This window comes from Xenopus laevis, chromosome 4L (assembly GCF_017654675.1).
Source record: "Xenopus laevis strain J_2021 chromosome 4L, Xenopus_laevis_v10.1, whole genome shotgun sequence".
Taxonomy (NCBI): domain Eukaryota; kingdom Metazoa; phylum Chordata; class Amphibia; order Anura; family Pipidae; genus Xenopus; species Xenopus laevis.
Window position 1 is genome coordinate 3,975,893 of NC_054377.1, and position 25,939 is coordinate 4,001,831.

Sequence of the window (25,939 nt, forward strand, 5' to 3'; positions counted from 1 at the left end):
CACTAATTCTTTCTTTTTCTAATGCACTTGCGTGAATATCAGCTAGAAAGGTTGTGCAGTAAAATCTAATTATTTTTAAGAGCTCTCAGAGGCACCAGAAATAGTTTTATATATTTTATGTAAATGTCCTTTATGAACGTAATGTTCCCTTAGTCCTTAGTCTGTATTCGGCGTCACTTCTCCAAAGTGTATTGATATGGCAAGGAAATTGGGGGAAACCCAACAACAGAAGTCACTGAAGGGTTGTTCTGTGACCATATAAAGGCACAAGGCTGCAGACTGAGTTATACAGGGAACTCTGAGTATCACTCATGTATTATAAGGGATAATGTACCCCCTACTGTAAATGATAAGGATATTAGAAGTCACTGAGGGGTTGTTCTGTGACCATATAAAGGCACAAGGCTGCAGGCTGAGTTATACAGGGAACTCTGAGTATCACTCATGTATTATAAGGGATAATGTACCCCCTACTGTAAATGATAAGGATATTAGAAGTCACTGAGGGGTTGTTCTGTGACCATATAAAGACACAAGGCTGCAGGCTGAGTTATACAGGGAACTCTGAGTATCACTCGTATTATAAGGGATAATGTACCCCCTACTGTAAATGATAAGGATATTAGAAGTCACTGAGGGGTTGTTCTGTGACCATATAAAGGCACAAGGCTGCAGGCTGAGTTATACAGGGAACTCTGAGTATCACTCATGTATTATAAGGGATAATGTACCCCCTATTGTAAATGATAAGGATATTAGAAGTCACTGAGGGGTTGTTCTGTGACCATATAAAGGCACAAGGCTGCAGGCTGAGTTATACAGGGAACTCTGAGTATCACTCATGTATTATAAGGGATAATGTACCCCCTACTGTAAATGATAAGGATATTAGAAGTCACTGAGGGGTTGTTCTGTGACCATATAAAGGCACAAGGCTGCAGGCTGAGTTATACAGGGAACTCTGAGTATCACTCATGTATTATAAGGGATAATGTACCCCCTACTGTAAATAATAAGGATATTAGAAGTCACTGAGTGGTTGTGTGACCATATGATATACTATATAAACAAAACATGCTTCTTACCGTTGTTGCTGTTGTCATCCACCAGGATGATCTCTTTGAGCAGGTTGGCAGGAGTTCGATTGACAGCAGAATGAATGGATCGCTGAATTACAGAGAAAGCTTCGTTCACAAAGATGAAGACAATACTGACTTGCGGAAGGTCTTCAGGGTATGAGAGGTTTTTGCATCTGGAATATATATATATATAGAATGCATTTGTCAAGGTCACTTTCTTTAAAGGAATAGTTTCACCCAAAGCCCTTTCATCTGTTTAATTCTCTTGTTTTTTTTTATCGCAATCATTTTATGAATCATATGAACAGTTCAAATAGAATTTCAGATTCTCATGGTCAAAATGCTCTATTATACAGAAAGCTAGAATCTCAGCTGCCATAAAGCAGGACAGGACTGCTGCTTACAATGGGGATCAGATAGGATCTGTGCAGCCACTGGGACAGAATGTTCTGTTATACAGATAGCTAGAATCTCAGCTGCCATAAAGCAGGACAGGACTGCTGCTTACACTGGGGATCAGATAGGATCTGTGCAGCCACTGGGCCAGAATGTTCTGTTATACAGATAGCTAGAATCTCAGCTGCCATAAAGCAGGACAGGACTGCTGCTTACAATGGGGATCAGATAGGATCTGTGCAGCCACTGGGACAGAATGTTCTGTTATACAGATAGCTAGAATCTCAGCTGCCATAAAGCAGGACAGGACGGCTGCTTACAATGGGGATCAGATAGGATCTGTGCAGCCACTGGGACAGAATGTTCTGTTATACAGATAGCTAGAATCTCAGCTGCCATAAAGCAGGACAGGACTGCTGCTTACAATGGGGATCAGATAGGATCTGTGCAGCCACTGGGACAGAATGTTCTGTTATAGGTAAGTCAGTCTATACTAAATATTATACATTGTTTTCAGTGTTTTTTTCGTATAATCAAGTCAATTTCAAATAAGAGAAAATCCTTATTTTTCTCTTTTGATTAACGGAAATTCCACAGAAATGTCTGTAGTAACACATATAAGATTTCCTAAGATAATTTTCCATAGCAACCGGGTGGCATTTTCAATTTTAAATGTTAGGGAATATAAGGCAAGATTGCGATTTAATCAGGCCACACCCCATATCTGCTAAGACCTTCCCACTTCCCAGTAAGACCACGCCTCTTTTATTCTGCATTGATTACATGGTATAATAATGAATAAATCGTTTTAGTAACCATTACATAAGAGAGGGGCAGGGCCAATGTTAGGGGGTACTGCAGTCTGCCCTGTGGCAGAGGGGGCCCCCAAATGTGCAGGTCATGAAGGGGGTGGGGTTTGCAGGAGTGACTGGGGGTTGGGAAGATCATGGTCGGGGTTTTGGAATAATGAGGCATGGCCAGGGCAGATCAGGGATATAATCAGCGCCCGACTGCACCCCATTTATCTACTGGGAACCCCAACATTTACAGGGTCTGCAGATTATAGGCTCTCAGATTATAGGTGTGGCCTGATTAAATCACAGTCTTTCCTAATATACCCTAATATTTAATATCATCCCATATAGGGAATATATATTTTGGAATAAGGCAATTGCTTATTGGTCAGTGTCCGGCTGTGACCCCTTTATCTACTGGGACCCCCTCAGCAGTCACAGGGTTTCCTTCGTCTATAGTCAGACTCCTGATTCTGATACCCAAAATGCTGGCTGGTTGCTAGGATAGGTTCCCTCAAGCAAATATTATATAAATGTGTGTTTGAGGGTTATATGGAAATTCCTTTAATCGGATAAGGAACCCTGGTACATTAGTTTATCCCATAAAACAGGTTAGTGAGGGTTGACCCCCTTCTGCTTGTTGGTACGGTCCACCTCCCATGGAGCCTAGGTGACTTAGAGTTGATAATGGGGGTGTCTCCCCCGTAAATCTAAAAATCGCAGCTTCCCCCAACCAGAAGTGGCGGCATCATTAGTCACCGAGCTCATATCACAGACAGAGTCACATTCCCAACCCTGCAACATATGCTGAGAGCAATCACTAATTATTAGCCAGCACCCCCACCAGCTAGCAGCGGGCCCCCACTAATTAAACACAAGGACAAGTGAAAAGCCAACACAGACGGCACAATAACAACCGGCACCACATATGCTCATGAGTTAAGGAGCCGGCGAGTAGGTGATTATTATTAGTCACTGAACTAATATTAACTAACTATTAGCCAGGGGGTTCAGCAGGGGGTCCAGCCGTTGACTCTGATCTTCCATAGATGACAATGGTATCTGCCTGTACAACAGCAGCCGCTGATTGATAGACCTGCAGAGCTGACTTGTGCTACATTCTTTCAGGAGTCAGAACCAGAGGACAAGAAGGAACAGACCATAGGAATGGCAGCTACGCATAGGTGTAAACCCAGTGAGAATGAGGAATGAATGGATATTGGGAAGTTGTATCAGGAGTCAGAGGCAGCAGTGCAGAGAAGAGAAAGGGACAGACACAATGACAGTTACACAGAACTATAAACCCAGTGAGAATGAGGAATGAATGGATATTGGGAAGTTGTATCAGGAGTCAGAAGCAGCAGTGCAGAGAAAGGGACAGACACAATGACAGTTACACAGAACTATAAACCCAGTGAGAATGAGGAAGGAATGGATATTGGGAAGTTGTATCAGGAGTCAGAGGCAGCAGTGCAGAGAAGAGAAAGGGACAGACACAATGACAGTTACACAGAACTATAAACCCAGTGAGAATGAGGAATGAATGGATATTGGGAAGTTGTATCAGGAGTCAGAAGCAGCAGTGCAGAGAAAGGGACAGACACAATGACAGTTACACAGAACTATAAACCCAGTGAGAATGAGGAATGAATGGATATTGGGAAGTTGTATCAGGAGTCAGAAGCAGCAGTGCAGAGAAGAGAAAGGGACAGACACAATGACAGTTACACAGAACTATAAACCCAGTGATAATGAGGAATGAATGGATATTGGGAAGTTGTATCAGGAGTCAGAGGCAGCAGTGCAGAGAAGAGAAAGGGACAGACACAATGACAGTTACACAGAACTATAAACCCAGTGAGAATGAGGAATGAATGGATATTGGGAAGTTGTATCAGGAGTCAGAAGCAGCAGTGCAGAGAAAGGGACAGACACAATGACAGTTACACAGAACTATAAACCCAGTGAGAATGAGGAATGAATGGATATTGGGAAGTTGTATCAGGAGTCAGAAGCAGCAGTGCAGAGAAGAGAAAGGGACAGACACAATGACAGTTACACAGAACTATAAACCCAGTGATAATGAGGAATGAATGGATATTGGGAAGTTGTATCAGGAGTCAGAGGCAGCAGTGCAGAGAAGAGAAAGGGACAGACACAATGACAGTTACACAGAACTATAAACCCAGTGAGAATGAGGAATGAATGGATATTGGGAAGTTGTATCAGGAGTCAGAAGCAGCAGTGCAGAGAAAGGGACAGACACAATGACAGTTACACAGAACTATAAACCCAGTGAGAATGAGGAATGAATGGATATTGGGAAGTTGTATCAGGAGTCAGAAGCAGCAGTGCAGAGAAGAGAAAGGGACAGACACAATGACAGTTACACAGAACTATAAACCCAGTGATAATGAGGAATGAATGGATATTGGGAAGTTGTATCAGGAGTCAGAGGCAGCAGTGCAGAGAAGAGAAAGGGACAGACACAATGACAGTTACACAGAACTATAAACCCAGTGAGAATGAGGAATGAATGGATATTGGGAAGTTGTATCAGGAGTCAGAAGCAGCAGTGCAGAGAAAGGGACAGACACAATGACAGTTACACAGAACTATAAACCCAGTGAGAATGAGGAATGAATGGATATTGGGAAGTTGTATCAGGAGTCAGAGGCAGCAGTGCAGAGAAAGGGACAGACACAATGACAGTTACACAGAACTATAAACCCAGTGAGAATGAGGAATGAATGGATATTGGGAAGTTGTATCAGGAGTCAGAGACAGCAGTGCAGAGAAGAGAAAGGGACAGACACAATGACAGTTACACAGAACTATAAACCCAGTGAGAATGAGGAATGAATGGATATTGGGAAGTTGTATCAGGAGTCAGAGACAGCAGTGCAGAGAAGAGAAAGGGACAGACACAATGACAGTTACACAGAACTATAAACCCAGTGAGAATGAGGAATGAATGGATATTGGGAAGTTGTATCAGGAGTCAGAAGCAGCAGTGCAGAGAAGAGAAAGGGACAGACACAATGACAGTTATACAGAACTATAAACCCAGTGAGAATGAGGAATGAATGGATATTGGGAGTTGTATCAGGAGTCAGAAGCAGCAGTGCAGAGAAGAGAAAGGGACAGACACAATGACAGTTACACAGAACTATAAACCCAGTGAGAATGAGGAATGAATGGATATTGGGGAAGTTGTATCAGGAGTCAGAGGCAGCAGTGCAGAGAGAAAGGGACAGACACAATGACAGTTACATAGAACTATAAACCCAGTGAGAATGAGGAATGAATGGATATTGGGAAGTTGTATCAGGAGTCAGAAGCAGCAGTGCAGAGAGAGAAAGGGACAGACACAATGACAGTTACACAGAACTATAAACCCAGTGAGAATGAGGAATGAATGGATATTGGGAAGTTGTATCAGGAGTCAGAGGCAGCAGTGCAGAGAAGAGAAAGGGACAGACACAATGACAGTTACACAGAACTATAAACCCAGTGAGAATGAGGAATGAATGGATATTGGGAAGTTGTATCAGGAGTCAGAAGCAGCAGTGCAGAGAAAGGGACAGACACAATGACAGTTACACAGAACTATAAACCCAGTGAGAATGAGGAATGAATGGATATTGGGAAGTTGTATCAGGATATATATATATATATATAGACACATTATGATTCCAATGAACACCATGATCACTTATACAATTACCATATCACTTCCTCGGCTGTAGGAGTTGACAGTTGGCTCAAGAACAAAGGAGATCACGTAGTAGAAGCCAGAATTCTGGGCACTGGGAAAGGCAACCTGTCCCTCGGGCATCAGTAAATGCCACATCATCAATATACCATTGTATACAGTTGGCATCTGATTGGTCGGTAGTAATTGGTGGACTGGGTCGTTAATCTTGCCCATAGTCCTAACTGCCAGCACAAGCAATGCCGCCCTCTGAAGACTGAAAGCTCTACTTACATTTATTCTCAATGGACAGAATGCTCTGCTGCTTATTAGGCGTTGATTGCAAGCTCTGCGGGTGAAAGTGCCAGGGACAAATACAAAATCAAGTACTTGGATCTCAAGGATTGTGCATTGTTTATTATAAGGCCCAGTGGAAACATATTGCAGTCGCCAGTGTAAATGATCCAATTCAATAACAGGTTGGCACAAACCCAAGAGTAGAACTGGCCGGGCAGCTGCCGGGCGATGAAACAATGGGGCATTATAGGCTCCCGAAACAATGGCGTGTCTTAGTAAATGCAATGGAATTAATATTGCTACAGGCTTCCAATCTACCTGGCCCCATGCCTAGTAATGCCAGGAGTCAAAGAAAATAAGTGCCCCAAGTAAAGACAACTCCTGTTATGGCTAAACTACATTTCCCAGCAGCCTCTGATGACAACATGTGGAGCAAATGGAATGTATGATCCCCCCCCAATCCCCAGAATAGACTCACCCGACTGGCCGGAGGTCTGGCAGGGGTCTGTCTATGGCTAATCGGTCACTCAGGTAGGCATTGTAGCCGTAATACTGGAACTGCTTTAAAGCCGCCCGTCGGTTTTCAGGGCTCAGGTCTTGACCCCAGTGAGCGAAGAGGGAGGAGTCAGTGAAGGGTTCCGCAGGGTCTTCCTCGGGTTTCTGCGGCGCTTCTGCAGGAATAAGAAATCATTTTATTAGGAAAGTCCAGTGTTTCGATTGACTTGTGTGTGCGATTAATTAACCCTCCTCTATTCTCATTTACATACACAACACTGCTGCCCGGGTGTAATGTTTAGCTATGAGACGAGAAGAGATAAAAGCAGCGGTGAACTTTAACAACATATTAATATGTACATATTGACCGTATCTATAAAATATGACATTTTCTGAATGTGACGGAATAAACCCAACACTTCACTTTCAAAAGTCAACAAGGAATTATTAATGGGGGTAATTAGCTGCCAATGCTCAGGCTTGAAGCAAACGGTCACATAATGGAATTCCAACAGCAAATTGCCTTAGAATGTCATTATCTAAATCACAATGAAAGTTATTTGTAATTTTAACTGTACCCGGGGCACAAATAAACACTCACCCCAGTTCTCCCCCTAGACCTTCAGGCTAGGCCCCCTTAGCTCATAACAAGGTTACAGATATATAGAAACATTGGGGTGTCACCCTGCTATAGTTCCAGGGGTACCCAGGGTACAAATAAACACTCACCCCAAATCTCCCCCTAACTGGCCTTCAGACTGGGCCCCCTTAGCTCATAACAAGGTTACAGATATATAGAAACATTGGGGTAACAGTCACCCTGCTATAGTTCCAGGGGTACCCAGGGTACAAATAAGCACTCACCCCAAATCTCCCCCTAACTGGCCTTCAGACTGGGCCCCCTTAGCTCATAACAAGGTTACAGATATATAGAAACATTGCAGTAACAGTCACCCTGCTATAGTTCCAGGGGTACCCAGGGTACAAATAAGCACTCACCCCAAATCTCCCCCTATCTGACCTTCAGACTGGGCCCCCTTAGCTCATAACAAGGTTACAGATATATAGAAACATTGGGGTGTCACCCTGCTATAGTTCCAGGGGTACCCAGGGTACAAATAAACACTCACCCCAAATCTCCCCCTAACTGACCTTCAGACTGGGCCCCTTAGCTCATAACAAGGTTACAGATATATAGAAACATTGGGGTGTCACCCTGCTATAGTTTAAGGGGTACCCAGGGTACAAATAAGCACTCACCCCAAATCTCCCCCTAACTGACCTTCAGACTGGGCCCCCTTAACTCATAACAAGGTTACAGATATATAGAAACATTGGGGTGTCACCCTGCTATAGTTCCAGGGGTACCCAGGGTACAAATAAGCACTCACCCCAAATCCCCCCCTAACTGACCTTCAGACTGGGCCCCCTTAGCTCATAACAAGGTTACAGATATATAGAAACATTGGGGTGTCACTCTGCTATAGTTCCAGGGGTACCCAGGGCACGAATAATCACTCACCCCAAATCTCCCCCTAACTGACCTTCAGACTGGGCCCCCTTAGCTCATAACAAGGTTACAGATATATAGAAACATTGGGGTGTCACCCTGCTATAGTTCCAGGGGTACCCAGGGTACAAATAAACACTCACCCCAAATCTCCCCCTAACTGACCTTCAGACTGGGCCCCTTAGCTCATAACAAGGTTACAGATATATAGAAACATTGGGGTGTCACCCTGCTATAGTTTAAGGGGTACCCAGGGTACAAATAAGCACCTCACCCCAAATCTCCCCCTAACTGACCTTCAGACTGGGGCCCCCTTAACTCATAACAAGGTTACAGATATATAGAAACATTGGGGTGTCACCCTGCTATAGTTCCAGGGGTACCCAGGGTACAAATAAGCACTCACCCCAAATCCCCCCCTAACTGACCTTCAGACTGGGCCCCCTTAGCTCATAACAAGGTTACAGATATATAGAAACATTGGGGTGTCACTCTGCTATAGTTCCAGGGGTACCCAGGGCACGAATAATCACTCACCCCAAATCTCCCCCTAACTGACCTTCAGACTGGGCCCCCTTAGCTCATAACAAGGTTTACAGATATATAGAAACATTGGGGTGTCACCCTGCTATAGTTCCAGGGGTACCCAGGGTACAAATAAGCACTCACCCCAAATCTCCCCCTAACTGACCTTCAGACTGGGCCCCCTTAGCTCATAACAAGGTTACAGATATATAGAAACATTGGGGTGTCACCCTGCTATAGTTTAAGGGGTACCCCAAGGGATGCAGCCGCACAGTTTGGGAACCACTGGCTTATACCATAAAATATTGACACTGTCCAAGGTCCTGAAACCTCACATACTCCCTCATCCAGTAGAACAATTATTTAGATATATATATATATATATATATATATATATATATATATATATATATATATATATATATATTATATATATATATATATATATATAATAAATATACAGGTACAAATATATATAGAGTGGATTTGATATAAAAAAAGTCACTTTCCTCGTTTGATAACTATGATCTTATGTGTTTTGCCCATAGGGATGTTTTATTCACCGCAGAAGGCGTCATTGGAGATGCGGGAAACGAATTCCCTATAATAATAATAATACTTGTTATACAATACCCTAATATTGCAGTGTCTGTGCTATTTTTACTGCAGGTACCGCCGAGAGAAAAACGATCTAAGCTTCATCCATAAATCTCGTTAAAAAGCGGTAAATTATTAAAGATGTTATAAATAGCAGAAAATTCACAAGGAGGACATTTTTCTCCCCGTCTTTCCGTCTGCACCTTTAAAACACAGGGGAAGGCAATTAGGGACGAGAGGTAACGACTAGAAGCGATTACCCTTTTACTGAGATTGGGTATTTGCTTTATACGGAGGAGCCGGGACCAATTCCCTAATGCAATTACAGTCTAAGGCACATTAACATATGTAATTTTCAGGGAGGAAAATGCTGGGAGGAAAGTATTTAGGAAAATAAAAAGAATCGATTTCAGAACTTTACCTTCGTTTGTGTTTTATCGGCACTTGATTAGGATGAGAGCGTCTGCGTTGGGAACGTTATATAATATTATATCTAAACTACAATAAACACGGCTTTTAGTGAATTGCCCTTAAAACTCACCTCCAGCTTTTATCAACCACCAACTCTCTTCTTCTCATCCTCCCACTCCATTCCCAGTCACTGCTGCTTTCCCTCTCTCCCAAACCCCATTGCTATTGGTCTCATCCACTGATCCTTTCCTCTTCCCATCACTGTCCCTTCTCTTAAACACTATTCCTTCCATTCCCAACCACTAATCCCTTTTTGCTACGTCCTTTATTCACTTATTCCTTCCCATCTCACCCACTGTCTCACTTCTCAACCACTTCTACCTTCCCTTCCAACCACTATTCACCTCCTTCCCAACATTCATTCCTTTCATCTCCCAACTTCTATCTCTCATACCGTGTCTCTGCCTTCTCCCTGTCTCTCAACCTTTGTTCCTATTTAAGCCATTGGTCCTCAAGGCCACTGTAAAGTCTCTCATGCACTGCGGCCTGTCTCTTGTTTAATATCCTAATCCATTACCACCCTCTGTTTTGCCTCTGGTCTACCACTTATTTTCTAATAATCATCTACTGTCTCTCAGCCATTGTCCCATCATTTCCCTACTTCTCTCTATTGTTCCCCTTGTTTCCAATCTTCTCCTACTGACTCTACTGTTCCTCATACACTTCTACCTTTCTTTCCCAACAACTGCCATGTTTTTCACTCACTGTCCCATCTCTCACGCACCATCTTTTTCCTGGTTCCTGGTCCATCTCTGTTAATTGTGTTCTTCATTTAATATCCAATGTTCTCTCTCTCATCCATTTCCCTTTCTCTCGCACTTAAAGTCCAGTTCTCCACTCAACGGTCCGTGCCTCTCACCCAACATTCCCATCAATTACCACCCTATGTCCTGCCACTCATCTACCATTTCTACTCTCTTCCACCCAATGCATTGTCTTTCATCTTATTTCCCATCCTCTCAGATCCACTGCCAGTATTTCAGAACAACAGCTCCATCATCTCCCACCTTCTACCTTGTAGCTTATCTTATATCTCATGACCTCCCACCCTCTGACCTAAATTTCATATACTGCTACAGTTCTCTCCCATTCATTGTCCCCTTTCTGCTCACTGACCTAACACTCCTGCACCATCCTTACTCTTCTACAGTTGGTCATGTTGGTTATTTCTTCTACTATTAAATGTCCCTCTTCCATTTAACTTCTTCTCTTCCACCACCAGTCTCCCAGACAACCTTCCCTCTCAATCCAATCATCCAGTCTCTTCACCATTCTCCCTGTCTCTGTCTTGTCTTTCATCTCTTTCTGTATCTCTCCCACCCATTGTCCTACCTGTCCTACCTTCAAAAGGCTAAATGCTTCCATAGAACATAATACAAATATGCTTCATAAAGAAAGTCAGTTTCCATTGTTCCGCCCTGCTATGACTTAGCTGTACTCTATAGAGGTTTCTAACAAGGCTGCACAGATAGAGAAGCTGGTGGTAGACGTTGTTAGAGAACATCTGCTCTGCGTAGTTGGCCTTACAACATTTGCCATCAACGTTGAGCTGTAACCTTTCCCTCTGCGTGTCTGTACATTGAAATTCAACAACTCAACTCGACTAATTTCCCAGATGGACTTTAATTCATCTTTCACGTACGAAACGCTCGGATGTAGAATCCCAGGCCGGCCGCGTCGCCGCGCAACCATTAGGAAACACAAATTGTACAAGGAACCGACCGTCGTCAATATTAAGCATCATCAGCTTTTCATTAGGAGAATTCCCAGGCACATTCAGACCGAATTGTTACGTATATTGCTATGAAGATCCAGTGCTGTACTGATATTTTATGTATTGACACTTTCTTGGGGAATTTAATTCTGGATCCGTTTCCCTGAGGATTCCTGGGTTCCTAAAAGAGAATCAGTGAAACCGGTCACCTTCTCACTACAAGAAGCAATTCCAGTACCAGTCCCTGGCTCCCTGCTACACACGACATGACATGTATTCTGACATATAATGTGAAAAGCGCTGTATCTGGGCTGATTTCCCCTTGAAGAAAATATCTATAAAGTCCTATGAAAACCTACAGAAAATACAGGACACAAATACTTTTTTTATTTACTAAGAAACAGGAAACAGTTTGTCTGACATTTAGGAAAACTGCTCGTAACCAAAGGGAAATTTCCCCCGCAGTTTTGATGGATGGCGCCTTTTAGGGGATCATTAAAGATTCAACAGGTTCCCGCGGTTTGGACGGGTTTCTGACTTAAAGCGGCAGACAATAAAAACACGGAGAGATTTATTTTTGCCTTTTTTCCATAAATCTTAGCCGGGCCTTGATTTTAGGGATGGCTGTGGGGAAGCTGGTGAGCAGACTGGGCCAGTGGGACACCGTCTAAAAAAAACGTTGAGCCCTGTCGATGCAGACTGGGTACCTCAAAATTATTCGGACGCCCATTGACTTTAATGCATTTGGACAAAATAGTCACGCATATAAAAATTGTTGCTTGCGTCAATTGTTGTGCATCAAAATTATTTGCGACAATGCGTTTCGCAAATTTTTTCACCCTTTTGCAAATTTTTTATCATTTTGCCTAATTTTTCGGTAAAGCAAAATGGGACGGATTTGCCCTCTACACCTCACTCACCCCAATGGCTCTGTAATTGAGCATTAAAGGACAACGATTTTGCATTTGGGTCACCCTCATTGCAAAATAAAATGCACTTGAGATTATTAAACTTCTACCTGCAGCCCTCCAGCTGCCGGCTTTATCTGCTGGTGGGACTGATTAAAGGTGGGGCCCCAAGTTATTTGCAGAAGGGCCCCTTCTTTGACCCTGGATGGAGGGCAAAACCAAGAGGCAACTGAATGGGACACAACAGGCAGAGACTTGACAATGGGAGAAGGAAACAAATACTCGAGACAATTACACAGAGCGGCTTTTTATCCTCAATTGAGTTGTTTGGTGACATTTAAGGAAAGTGCCTATTGATCGGCGTTCCCGCAGCTCGGGGCAGGTAGAAGCAACATTGTGGATCAAGCAGAGGAACTCTAGGAACGTGTGATGTGCCGAAATCTCATCCAGTCTGGCAGCACATTAATCCGACCATTTTATCAGACCATTTAGAAAAAAAAATCTGCTTTTCATAAATAGGGTTTATTTCCCTTTAAATCGTCAGTTGGGCATCGCTGGCACAGAACCCTGTATTGATTCCGTATAGGACTCAAATCAAATTAAGATGCTAATTGCCAATATTTCTACCCATAATTCAGCATTTCCCCAGAATTCCAGTGAAATAGTGGGAAACCAAGTTTGGTGATATTATTGCTGTTACACGGGGTTTTGTAAAATCCCTTTTAAAATTTATTGATGGGCCCAAATCACTGACCAGAACTCCTGCGGTTCCAAAAGAGTTAAGTATGCGGCACTAAGAAACAATTCCAACCGCTCCAAAGTTATTCTCATTAGCATTTCCAATTACAATAAGCACATTAAGTAATTAACTGTCAAAGGCTAACGTACAGTAGCATCTTTCAGGGTAATTAGTGGTCTGTTTTATTCACTGTTTCGCACGGCCGCTTCCTAAGCTGATTATTTTTATATTAGTTTTTTTTTATATATAAGAAATATCATTATGAATAAACATCAGCAACAAGTACAATATTCACCTCCAAATATACAACTGTGCAGTCACTGGGACAGAATGTTCTGTTATACAGATAGCTAGAATCTCAGCTGCCATAAAGCAGGACAGGACTGCTGCTTACAATGGGGATCAGATAGGATCTGTGCAGCCACTGGGACAGAATGTTCTGTTATACAGATAGCTAGAATCTCAGCTGCCATAAAGCAGGACAGGACTGCTGCTTACAATGGGGATCAGATAGGATCTGTGCAGCCACTGGGACAGAATGTTCTGTTATACAGATAGCTAGAATCTCAGCTGCCATAAAGCAGGACAGGACTGCTGCTTACAATGGGGATCAGATAGGATCTGTGCAGCCACTGGGACAGAATGTTCTGTTATACAGATAGCTAGAATCTCAGCTGCCATAAAGCAGGACAGGACTGCTGCTTACAATGGGGATCAGATAGGATCTGTGCAGCCACTGGGACAGAATGTTCTGTTATACAGATAGCTAGAATCTCAGCTGCCATAAAGCAGGACAGGACTGCTGCTTACAATGGGGATCAGATAGGATCTGTGCAGCCACTGGGACAGAATGCTCTGTTATACAGATAGCTAGAATCTCAGCTGCCATAAAGCAGGACAGGACTGCTGCTCTTACAAATGTTGTTTTCATACAGCGATAGTGATGTTCCCATGCAGAAATGAATCCATTAGCAGTGAGACAGAGGAAGGTGAGGATCCAACCACTTCTTATTTCTTTCCACCCAGAACCAACCTGCTAATTAAGCCATTTTGCCTATTGCACATTTACAGAACAAAAGTTTCTAAAAAATGTCACTTTTCCCGGCACCTCTCGGGCTCTCGGCCTCCGGAGATAATTACATTACCGGGTCGCTGTCAAAGAACAAGGAAAAATCAAAGCCGAGGTCTCACAGAGAAATCAGTCGTTTGGTCTCCGCGTGGAATTGTTCCGTCAGGCTCAGGCCTTGAATGGAGAGTAATGAAGAGAAAAGTGTCTGAAGACAAAGGGAAGTGACTTACAATCAAAATACAGAATAAAATTCACAAGTTGTATCGTCTGGAGGCCTGACAATATTTTTATCCTGGTACCAAGGGCTCAGTCCTGTGAATCAGAGGAGCTTCAGCCCTTCATCTGATTATTTGTGCCGTCGTTTTTAATTTAAAAAGGCCAATGGATAATGGTTTTGTTTTTTTGTCATTACTTTAACCTTCCGCTCGCCGGAACTCACAGATATACAGTAAGGACAAGTATGACCCCGTTCCTCATTCACTTACACATCTATTTCTATTAATTCTTTAATAAAAGCCCCTCTCAGGCAGACAAAGGTCTCCAGTCCCGAATGCCAAATGTTTAATTTTTAGTTTCTCTGAGTCGTTTCCTCTGGTGAGAGGCTGCAACACACACAAATAATATCATCTCAACAACGGCCTATTGTCATATCCACAATCCCAGGTACCTTTATTACTGGGGGGGGGGAGGTTGCAGCCGGTATTTTGTTTTGGGTTCACCCCTGTAAGCTGCCATAGGAGTGTTCTTCTCCCACCCACTACTTGAGTCACAGACTCTCTGCCCCTCCTCTGTAATACTCCATGAGAGTGTTCTAGTCCCACCCACTACTTGAGTCACAGACTCTCTGCCCACACTGTAGTTCTCCATGAGAGTGTTCTAGTCCCACCCACTACTTGAGTCACAGGCTCTCTGCCCCTCCTCTGTAATACTCCAAGAGAGTGTTCTAGTCCCACCCACTACTTGAGTCACAGACTCTCTGCCCACACTGTAGTTCTCCATGAGAGTGTTCTAGTCCCACCCACTACTTGAGTCACAGGCTCTCTGCCCCTCCTCTGTAATACTCCATGAGAGTGTTCTAGCCCCACCCACTACTTGAGTCACAGACTCACTGCCCCTCCTCTGTAATACTCCATGAGAGTGTTCTAGTCCCACCCACTACTTGAGTCACAGACTCTCTGCCCACACTGTAGTTCTCCATGAGAGTGTTCTAGTCCCACCCACTACTTGAGTCACAGGCTCTCTGCCCCTCCTCTGTAATACTCCATGAGAGTGTTCTAGCCCCACCCACTACTTGAGTCACAGACTCACTGCCCCTCCTTTGTAATACTCCATGAGAGTGTTCTAGTCCCACCCACGACTTGAGTCACAGACTCGCTGCCCCTCCTCTGTAATACGCCATGAGAGTGTTCTAGTCCCACCCACTACTTGAGTCACAGACTCTCTGCCCACACTGTAGTTCTCCATGAGAGTGTTCTAGTCCCACCCACTACTTGAGTCACAGACTCTCTGCCCACACTGTAGTTCTCCATGAGAGTGTTCTAGTCCCACCCACTACTTGAGTCACAGGCTCTCTACCCCTCCTCTGTAATACTCCATGAGAGTGTTCTAGCCCCACCCACTACTTGAGTCACAGACTCGCTGCCCCTCCTTTGTAATACTCCATGAGAGTGTTCTAGTCCCACCCACGACTTGAGTCACAGACTCACTGCCCCTCCTTTGTAATACTCCATGAGAGTGTTCTAGTCCCACCCACTACTTGAGTCACAGACTCTCTGCCCACACTGTAGTTCTCCATGAGAGTGTTCTAGGCCCACCCACTACTTGAGTCACAGGCTCTCTGCCCCTCCTCTGTAATACTCCAAGAGAGTGTTCTAGTCCCACCCACTACTTGAGTCACAGACTCTCTGCCCACACTGTAGTTCTCCATGAGAGTGTTCTAGTCCCACCCACTACTTGAGTCACAGGCTCTCTGCCCCTCCTCTGTAATACTCCATGAGAGTGTTCTAGCCCCACCCACTACTTGAGTCACAGACTCACTGCCCCTCCTCTGTAATACTCCATGAGAGTGTTCTAGTCCCACCCACTACTTGAGTCACAGACTCTCTGCCCACACTGTAGTTCTCCATGAGAGTGTTCTAGTCCCACCCACTACTTGAGTCACAGGCTCTCTGCCCCTCCTCTGTAATACTCCATGAGAGTGTTCTAGCCCCACCCACTACTTGAGTCACAGACTCACTGCCCCTCCTTTGTAATACTCCATGAGAGTGTTCTAGTCCCACCCACGACTTGAGTCACAGACTCGCTGCCCCTCCTCTGTAATACGCCATGAGAGTGTTCTAGTCCCACCCACTACTTGAGTCACAGACTCTCTGCCCACACTGTAGTTCTCCATGAGAGTGTTCTAGTCCCACCCACTACTTGAGTCACAGACTCTCTGCCCACACTGTAGTTCTCCATGAGAGTGTTCTAGTCCCACCCACTACTTGAGTCACAGGCTCTCTACCCCTCCTCTGTAATACTCCATGAGAGTGTTCTAGCCCCACCCACTACTTGAGTCACAGACTCGCTGCCCCTCCTTTGTAATACTCCATGAGAGTGTTCTAGTCCCACCCACGACTTGAGTCACAGACTCGCTGCCCCTCCTCTGTAATACGCCATGAGAGTGTTCTAGTCCCACCCACTACTTGAGTCACAGACTCTCTGCCCACACTGTAGTTCTCCATGAGAGTGTTCTAGTCCCACCCATTACTTGAGTCACAGACTCTCTGCCCCTCCTCTGTAATACTCCATGAGAGTGTTCTAGTCCCACCCACTACTTGAGTCACAGACTCTCTGCCCACACTGTAGTTCTCCATGAGAGTGTTCTAGTCCCACCCACTACTTGAGTCACTGACTCTCTGCCCCTCCTCTGTAATACTCCATGAGAGTGTTCTAGTCCCACCCACTACTTGAGTCACAGACTCTCTGCCCCCACTGTAGTTCTCCATGAGAGTGTTCTAGTTCCACCCACTACTTGAGTCACAGACTCTCTGCCCCTCCCCTCTAATCCTTCATGAGAGTGTTCTTGTCCCACCCAATACATAAGTCAAAGACATCTTTGCCCCGTCCCTGTAATCCTCCATCACAGTGTTCCAATTGTGTCACTCGATGTTACTGGGCCCCAGAGCAAATTCAATTTAGGACCCCAAAACATTAGTAAGTTGACCTATTATATAAAAATATATTGAAATTGCACAATAATTGGGGCCCCACTGCTACTGCAGCATCTACTTCATCTGAAGTAACGCCCCTGGAGTGTTCTAGTCCCACCTACAGTTTGAGTCACAGACTTCCTGTCCCGGACCCCATCAGAGAGTTCTAGTCCCACCCACTGCTTGAGTCATAGAGTCTCTGCTACCTCTCCCCCTGTAAACAGCCATTAGAGTGTTCTAGCTCCACCCACTGCTTGAGTTACAGTCTCCTTGCTCCTCCCTCGTCAGCAGCCATGAGAGTGTTCTAGTCCCACCCACTGATTAAGTCACAGACTCCCTGCTCCTCCCCCTTTAATCTTCCATCAGAGTTTGCTTGTTCCACCCACTGTTTGAGTCACAGACTCCCTCTCATTATCTTGCCATAAAATGGAACGGGAGTTCCTGAAATCCTTTCACTGCTGCAAGAATTCCTTGACTGTAAAATAAAAAATATGATTTAATAGAAAGGATCAGCAAGACCATGTGAACTAATGGGTGAGGAATAATCCATTTTAGCACCACAAGTGCAATCAGTTACCCTCTGATTAAGAGGATTTGCCATTGGGGAGCAGCATTATCTCTCTTTACTGCTATAACTGCCTCTACTCTTCTGGGAAGGTTCCCACTAGATTTTGGAACATTGTTGCTGGGAGTTGTTGCTGGGAGTTGTTTCCATTCAGCCACAAGAGCATTAGTGAGGTTGGGCAATGATGTTGGGGAACAGGGTCACAGTCGGGGTTCCAGTTCATCCCACAGGGGTTCAGTTGGGTTGAGGCCTCTGTATAGTCAACGAAAGGCAAGACCAACATTATTATGAATAAGGAACCATTTCCCTTTAAGAGGCCCCATTACTAGTGGAGCAATGACGCAGCCAAGAATCAGAATTAAACCCAAGCCGGGTCTCGGAGCAGAAAGCCTTGATGCCTTGTGATAAATGAGAGCAGTAATACTGAGTCGCAGCTTTGAGGACTAATAAAGGAGTCATTAGCTGTAACACAATCCATTCATTGTAAAGGAAGGGGAAAGGGTCAAGTATACATAGCGAGTGGCTGTGCATCAAATGATGGATGGCTTTTTAAGGCATAGAAAAAAAAACATAAAAGGCTCAGTATCTGCAGGGACTTTATAATAGTTTCCCTCTTTACCTTTAATCATAAAAAATCAAATTAACTCATATATTGTGCAATAGCCGGGCCCCTGGAGATGGTGCAGGTAAGAGCCCTTTATAGAGCAGTAAACAAGACTTTCTTTTATGTCTTTTAAATACATATGAAGGTCAAGGCTGTCTCTAATACAGATATAATGTTACTTTCTTCTTCTTGCCCTACAGTCTTACTTCTGCCTACTCTTTCTTGTCCTACAGTCACCTGTCACCCTCTTGAGATACATTCTCCTTTTTGTCCTACTTGCCCAAACTGTCTCTCTCTTGCCCTACTGTCTTCATCTTCTCCTACTGTCTCCATTGTGTCCTACTGTCTCCATCTTGCCCTACTTTCCCCATCTCACCCTACTATCTCCATCTCACCCTACTGTCTCCATCTTGCCCTATGGTCTCAATCTTGTCCTACTGTCCCCATCTCGCCCTACTGTCTCCATCTCGCCCTACTGTCTCCGTCTCGCCTTACTTTCCCCATCTCACCCTACTGTCTTAATTTCGTCCTACTGTCTCCATCTTGTCCTAATGTCCCTATCTCGCCCTACTATATTCATCTCACCCTATTGTCTCCATCTCGCCCTACTGGCTTCATCTTGTCCTACTGTCTCCATCTCGCCCTATTGTCTCCCTCTCACCCTACTGTCCCCATCTTGTCCAACTGTCTCCATCTTGTCCTATTGTCCCCATCTCGCCCAACTATCTCCATGTTGTCATCCTGTCTCCATCTCTCCCTATTTTCTCCATATAGCCCTACTGTCTCCATCTTTCCCTACTGTCTCCATCTTGCCCTTCTGTCTCCATCTTGTCCTACAGTCTCCATCTTGCCCTTCTGTCTTCATCTTGTCCTACTGTCTCCATCTTGCCCTACTGTCTCCATCTTGCCCTATTGTCTCCATCTCACCCTACTGTCTCCATATTTTCCTACTGTCTCCATCTCACTCTACTGTCTCCATCTTGTCCTACTGTCTCCATCTTGCCCTACTGTCTTCATGTCGTCATCCTGTCTCCATCTCTCCCTATTTTCTCCATCTCACCCTACTGTCTCCATCTCGCCCTACTGTCTCCATCTTGCCCTACTGTCTCTATTTTGAGGTCCAAATTTTGTTGAGACATCGTTAAGTTAATTGCATCTAACACTTACACTGCTATAGTGTTCCATAAGAAACAAGATGAGAAAACTAGCATTCACCCCAAATGCTTAGCCATTTAGTCTGACTCCTCTTTCCACATTCACCAATACAGGGACTTCAATCTTTGATCAGTGTCAGTCTCAATTCCTACATAAATGGGTCATATGAGACTAGTGCTCTGATCCTGAGTGTATACCAAGAATCTCTGCCATAAAGCAAGAAAGGACTGATGTTTTTGCCAGAAAAGCAGTGCTCATGAGCTCCCTGATTCTTTAACACTGTATATTCTTACTTTATTACTTACACTTGTTTTGTAACCTGTCCATGTGCTATAAAAGTCTGACAGTCCCTCTAGTGAACATCACACGGAGCCAGAGACAATTTGGCCCCTACAGAGCAGGATAAAAAGGGCCCAATCTGCGGAAATGACAAATTCCAGGGACAGGCAGTTCTTGCTGCAGGTGCAACATTTAGTCTGAATTTAATGAACCGTATTGTATAAATCCAGCATCATCTGTAATGACTAATCTACATACAGTAATGTAAATATACAAATTATCTTAATCCCCCCCCTCATGGGGGCCCCTGTTCTCTTTAATGCAGCTTGTTATTGTTTAGAGAATAAATACATTAAATACATTAAACTTCATAAAAGCCTCCACATCGCATCTCTCGTAAAAGGGGGTTCATGGGGGGCTGCAGCCGCCCACTCCTTCGCTGTAAATACGAGACATAAAAGCGACGGCCATTGTTACATTGTTACTGTTGTGTCCTTGGCAATAAAGCAAACGTTCCGTCCTTGGAAAGCCATTAGCAGCATTGGGTTGTGCCGTGCAGGCTCAATGGAGTCCGGAACATTCCTTTATTCCGTGCAGAACTCCGGTTCCCTGCCATGTCATTCCCTCTTTTAAAGGTCAGACGTTCCTCTGCTTTCATCCAAGTTCCCTACGTCTCAATAGTGGAAACATACAGTTCTCATGGCCTGTAGTTTACTGCACGGCTGATTAAAGTGGATCACTCGTAATTGTTAACCCTTTCCCTTATCTGGTTCTGCCTCTTAAACGTAGCAGAAGTCAAATCGCCTCCAGGTCTGTTAATTGGCTTCTGCTACATTGTTGCAGGAGTCACAACCAGCAGTGCATAAACTGCTACATACTTCTTTCCAGAGCAATTACATGTACAAAGAAACTTTTTTGAAATTACTAATTATTTGGAAAGTTTCCTAGAATTACATTGTGCAGAAACAGTTTGTAGCCAGAGTTACCCTTTAATGCATGTCAGTTCGATCGGTGACTTGGTTCACCTCATTCATTTCCACCGTGTTCTGTACAAGATGCTCAACACCTCAATACCTACTGAATTATACAGATAGAATGTTCTGTTATACAGATAACTAGAATCTCAGCTGCCATAAAGCAGGACAGGACTGCTGCTTACAATGGGGATCAGATAGGATCTGTGCAGCCACTGGGACAGAATGTTCTGTTATACAGATAGCTAGAATCTCAGCTGCCATAAAGCAGGACAGGACTGCTGCTTACAATGGGGATCAGATAGGATCTGTGCAGCCACTGGGACAGAATGTTCTGTTATACAGATAGCTAGAATCTCAGCTGCCATAAAGCAGGACAGGACTGCTGCTTACAATGGGGATCAGATAGGATCTGTGCAGCCACTGGGACAGAATGTTCTGTTATACAGATAGCTAGAATCTCAGCTGCCATAAAGCAGGACAGGACTGCTGCTTACAATGGGGATCAGATAAGATCTGTGCAGCCACTGGGACAGAATGTTCTGTTATACAGATAGCTAGAATCTCAGCTGCCATAAAGCAGGACAGGACTGCTGCTTACAATGGGGATCAGATAGGATCTGTGCAGCCACTGGGACAGAATGTTCTGTTATACAGATAGCTAGAATCTCAGCTGCCATAAAGCAGGACAGGACTGCTGCTTACAATGGGGATCAGATAGGATCTGTGCAGCCACTGGGACAGAATGTTCCATTATACAGATAGCTAGAATCTCAGCTGCCATAAAGCAGGACAGGACTGCTGCTTACAATGGGGATCAGATAGGATCTGTGCAGCCACTGGGACAGAATGTTCCATTATACAGAACAGGTGTCAGTGGAGAATATATTTATTTATGTAGCAGTTGTCTCACTTCAGTATCTAATAATTAAATTGCAGCTTTACACACACACAGGCTCGGGTCCCTTTCGGCAACGTATGTTAATTTGTGTGAATTTTACATGGAAACCGGATTCCTGCAACTGCACCATGATAAATAATAAATACTGGTAATAATGTTGCTCTACGCAATGTGAATATATTATCCTTGAGGGTATCAATACCGATATGAGTATCCACTTGTATCCACTTTATAGAACTGGATATCATCCTGGTGTCGCTTTATTGTAACTATCAATAGCAGTGAGTTGTAGTTCTGCAACATCTGACGATCCAGACATTTTAGTGTATATGCATGGGGATGGATTAATAATGCTGCAGCCAGTGAAATAACCTATTAAACCCATATACTTAGTTACTTGACAGCCGTAATGCAGACTGCACTAGTTTCTGTGTAGCCATTCGCGGCAAATTCCCGCGATTCCCCACTGTCCAAAAATGGACGCCAGTGTCAAAAACTATACGACGGCACCATTTCGCACATTTTTCTGCGTTTCACGAATTTCGTAGGAAATTCGAAAAATTTTCGGCGAAACGGACCAAATTCGCCCATCACTATTAATGAATTGTCCTCTAGCTGAGTAACTTGTGCATTTTGGATTACATGGGTTGCTATGAGATCCCTTTAAAAGCACAAACTTAGAATTACACCATGCAGCCCCTACACAAGGCTGTTTCAACCTGCATGTGGGGCAATACTGAACATGACCAACTGCAAGTAAAGAACGGGGAATTGGGGCACACGATAAGCTATACCCTCATACTGTACTGTCTAAGGGAATCAATATGGCACCTCCTCCTCCCATATGTATAAATACAAATATACAGAGAAGGAATGTTCTGGGCACAAAATAAGCTATACCCTCATACTGTACAGTCTAAGGGAATCAATATGGCACCTCCTCCTCCCATATGTATAAATACAAATATACAGAGAAGGAATGTTCTGGGCACACAATAAGCTATACCCTCATACTGTACTGTCTAAGGGAATCAATATGGCACCTCCTCCTCCCATATGTATAAATACAAATATACAGAGAAGGAATGTTCTGGGCACACAATAAGCTATACCCTCATACTGTACTGTCTAAGGGAATCAATATGGCACCTCCCTCCTCCCATATGTATAAATACAAATATACAGAGAAGGAATGTTCTGGGCACACAATAAGCAATATCCTCATACTGTACTGTCTAAGGGAATCAATATGGCACCTCCTCCTCCCATATGTATAAATACAAATATACAGAGAAGGAATGTTCTGGGCACACAATAAGCTATACCCTCATACTGTACTGTCTAAGGGAATCAATATGGCACCTCCCTCCTCCCATATGTATAAATACAAATATACAGAGAAGGAATGTTCTGGGCACACAATAAGCAATATCCTCATACTGTACTGTCTAAGGGAATCAATATGGCACCTCCTCCTCCCATATGTATAAATACAAATATACAGAGAAGGAATGTTCTGGGCACACAATAAGCTATACCCTCATACTGTACTGTCTAAGGGAATCAATATGGCACCTCCTCCTCCCATATGTATAAATACAAATATACAGAGAAGGAATGTTCTGGGCACACAATAAGCTATACCCTCATACTGTACTGTCTAAGGGAATCAATATGGCACCTCCTCCTCCCATATGTATAAATACAAATATACAGAGAAGGAATGTTCTGGGCACACAATAAGCTATACCCTCATACTGTACTGTCTAAGGGAATCAATATGGCACCTCCTCCTCCCATATGTATAAATACAAATATACAGAGAAGGAATGTTCTGGGCACACAATAAGCTATACCCTCATACTGTACTGTCTAAGGGAATCAATATGGCACCTCCTCCTCCCATATGTATAAATACAAATATACAGAGAAGGAATGTTCTGGGCACACAATAAGCTATACCCTCATACTGTACTGTCTAAGGGAATCAATATGGCACCTCCTCCTCCCATATGTATAAATACAAATATACAGAGAAGGAATGTTCTATGAACCCAGTAAGTGCCAGTTTTAACACCTGTTTTCTCTGATGTAGGCGGAGTTAGCCGACAGTAATAACTCAGGATGCGGCAGTTAGTTACGGCTGAAGCCATATGCCACTAGTAGTAATTAGAATCAGGTGGCGCAGGGTGACATGAATTTCTTATGGGATAACGACGGCGGCACCTGGATCTGTAATTACAGATAAGCAGCTACTTGTGCCCGAACAGCGGCCAGACACGCGGATTTAACAGGGACCGCCAGGCGAGACTGACACCGTATTAAACGCGGCTCTTCATCTCAAACATTTCTCTTCACTCACATTTTTTCCTTCTTTATTACACGACGGTGACATTCAGCTCTCGATAACTCAACCTCGCTGTCATATCACTCTGACTGCCAATTAAACTGCCACATGTTTCTACCTTTTTTTTCTTGTTTCTTATCAGCGTCAAGAAAAGAGCGGCATAGAATGACGATACACCGACTTGACTGGTCATATGGGCACCAAAAGCAGCTTCAAAACACACTACATTAAATAGCATGTACAGAATACAATTCAGCAGGAACAGTCTCTAAGTTTGCTCATAGTTTATACAGAGAGATCCCATAAAACTATGGCAGCATAGGTATTCCCCTGTACTAAGCACAATTCAGCAGGAACAGTCTCTAAGTTTGCTCATAGTTTATACAGAGAGATCCCATAAAACTATAGCAGCATAGGTATTCCCTGTACTAAGCACAATTCAGCAGGAACAGTCCCTAAGTTTGCTCATAGTCTGTACAGAGAGATCTCATAAAACTATGGCAGCATAGGTATTCCCTGTACTAAGCACAATTCAGCAGGAACAGTCCCCTAAGTTTGCTCATAGTCTGTACAGAGAGATCCCATAAAACTATGGCAGCATAGGTATTCCCTGTACTAAGCACAATTCAGCAGGAACAGTCCCTAAGTTTGCTCATAGTCTGTACAGAGAGATCTCATAAAACTATGGCAGCATAGGTATTCCTCTGTACTAAGCACAATTCAGCAGGAACAGTCCCCTAAGTTTGCTCATAGTCTGTACAGAGATCCCATAAAACTATGGCAGCATAGGTATTCCCTGTACTAAGCACAATTCAGCAGGAACAGTCCCCTAAGTTTGCTCATAGTTTATACAGAGAGATCCCATAAAACTATAGCAGCATAGGTATTCCCTGTACTAAGCACAATTCAGCAGGAACAGTCCCCTAAGTTTGCTCATAGTCTGTACAGAGATCCCATAAAACTATGGCAGCATAGGTATTCCCTGTACTAAGCACAATTCAGCAGGAACAGTCCCCTAAGTTTGCTCATAGTCTGTACAGAGAGATCCCATAAAACTATGGCAGCATAGGTATTCCCTGTACTAAGCACAATTCAGCAGGAACAGTCCCTAAGTTTGCTCATAGTCTGTACAGAGAGATCTCATAAAACTATGGCAGCATAGGTATTCCTCTGTACTAAGCACAATTCAGCAGGAACAGTCCCCTAAGTTTGCTCATAGTCTGTACAGAGATCCCATAAAACTATGGCAGCATAGGTATTCCCTGTACTAAGCACAATTCAGCAGGAACAGTCCCCTAAGTTTGCTCATAGTCTGTACAGAGAGATCCCATAAAACTATGGCAGCATAGGTATTCCCTGTACTAAGCACAATTCAGCAGGAACAGCCCCTAAGTTTGTTCATAGTCTGTACAGAGAGATCCCATAAAACTATGGCAGCATAGGTATTCCCCTGTACTAAGCACAATTCAGCAGGAACAGTCCCCTAAGTTTGCTCATAGTCTGTACAGAGATCCCATAAAACTATGGCAGCATAGGTATTCCCTGTACTAAGCACAATTCAGCAGGAACAGCCCCTAAGTTTGTTCATAGTCTGTACAGAGAGATCCCATAAAACTATGGTAGCATAGGTATTCC

At 43.8% G+C, this 25,939-nt stretch overlaps 1 protein-coding gene across 1 annotated transcript in view; it reads right to left on the bottom strand.

Moving 5' to 3' along the window:
* The window catches only part of galnt18.L (polypeptide N-acetylgalactosaminyltransferase 18 L homeolog), a 156,121-nt gene that overhangs the window by 48,125 nt on the left and 82,057 nt on the right, over positions 1 to 25,939 (bottom strand). Inside the window, exons 2-3 of the mRNA XM_018257279.2 lie at positions 6,739 to 6,931; positions 1,086 to 1,252 (exon numbers count right to left, since the gene is read on the bottom strand). Coding sequence (XP_018112768.1) covers positions 1,086 to 1,252; positions 6,739 to 6,931 — 360 coding nt within the window. The remainder of the gene's footprint in view (positions 1 to 1,085; positions 1,253 to 6,738; positions 6,932 to 25,939) is intronic.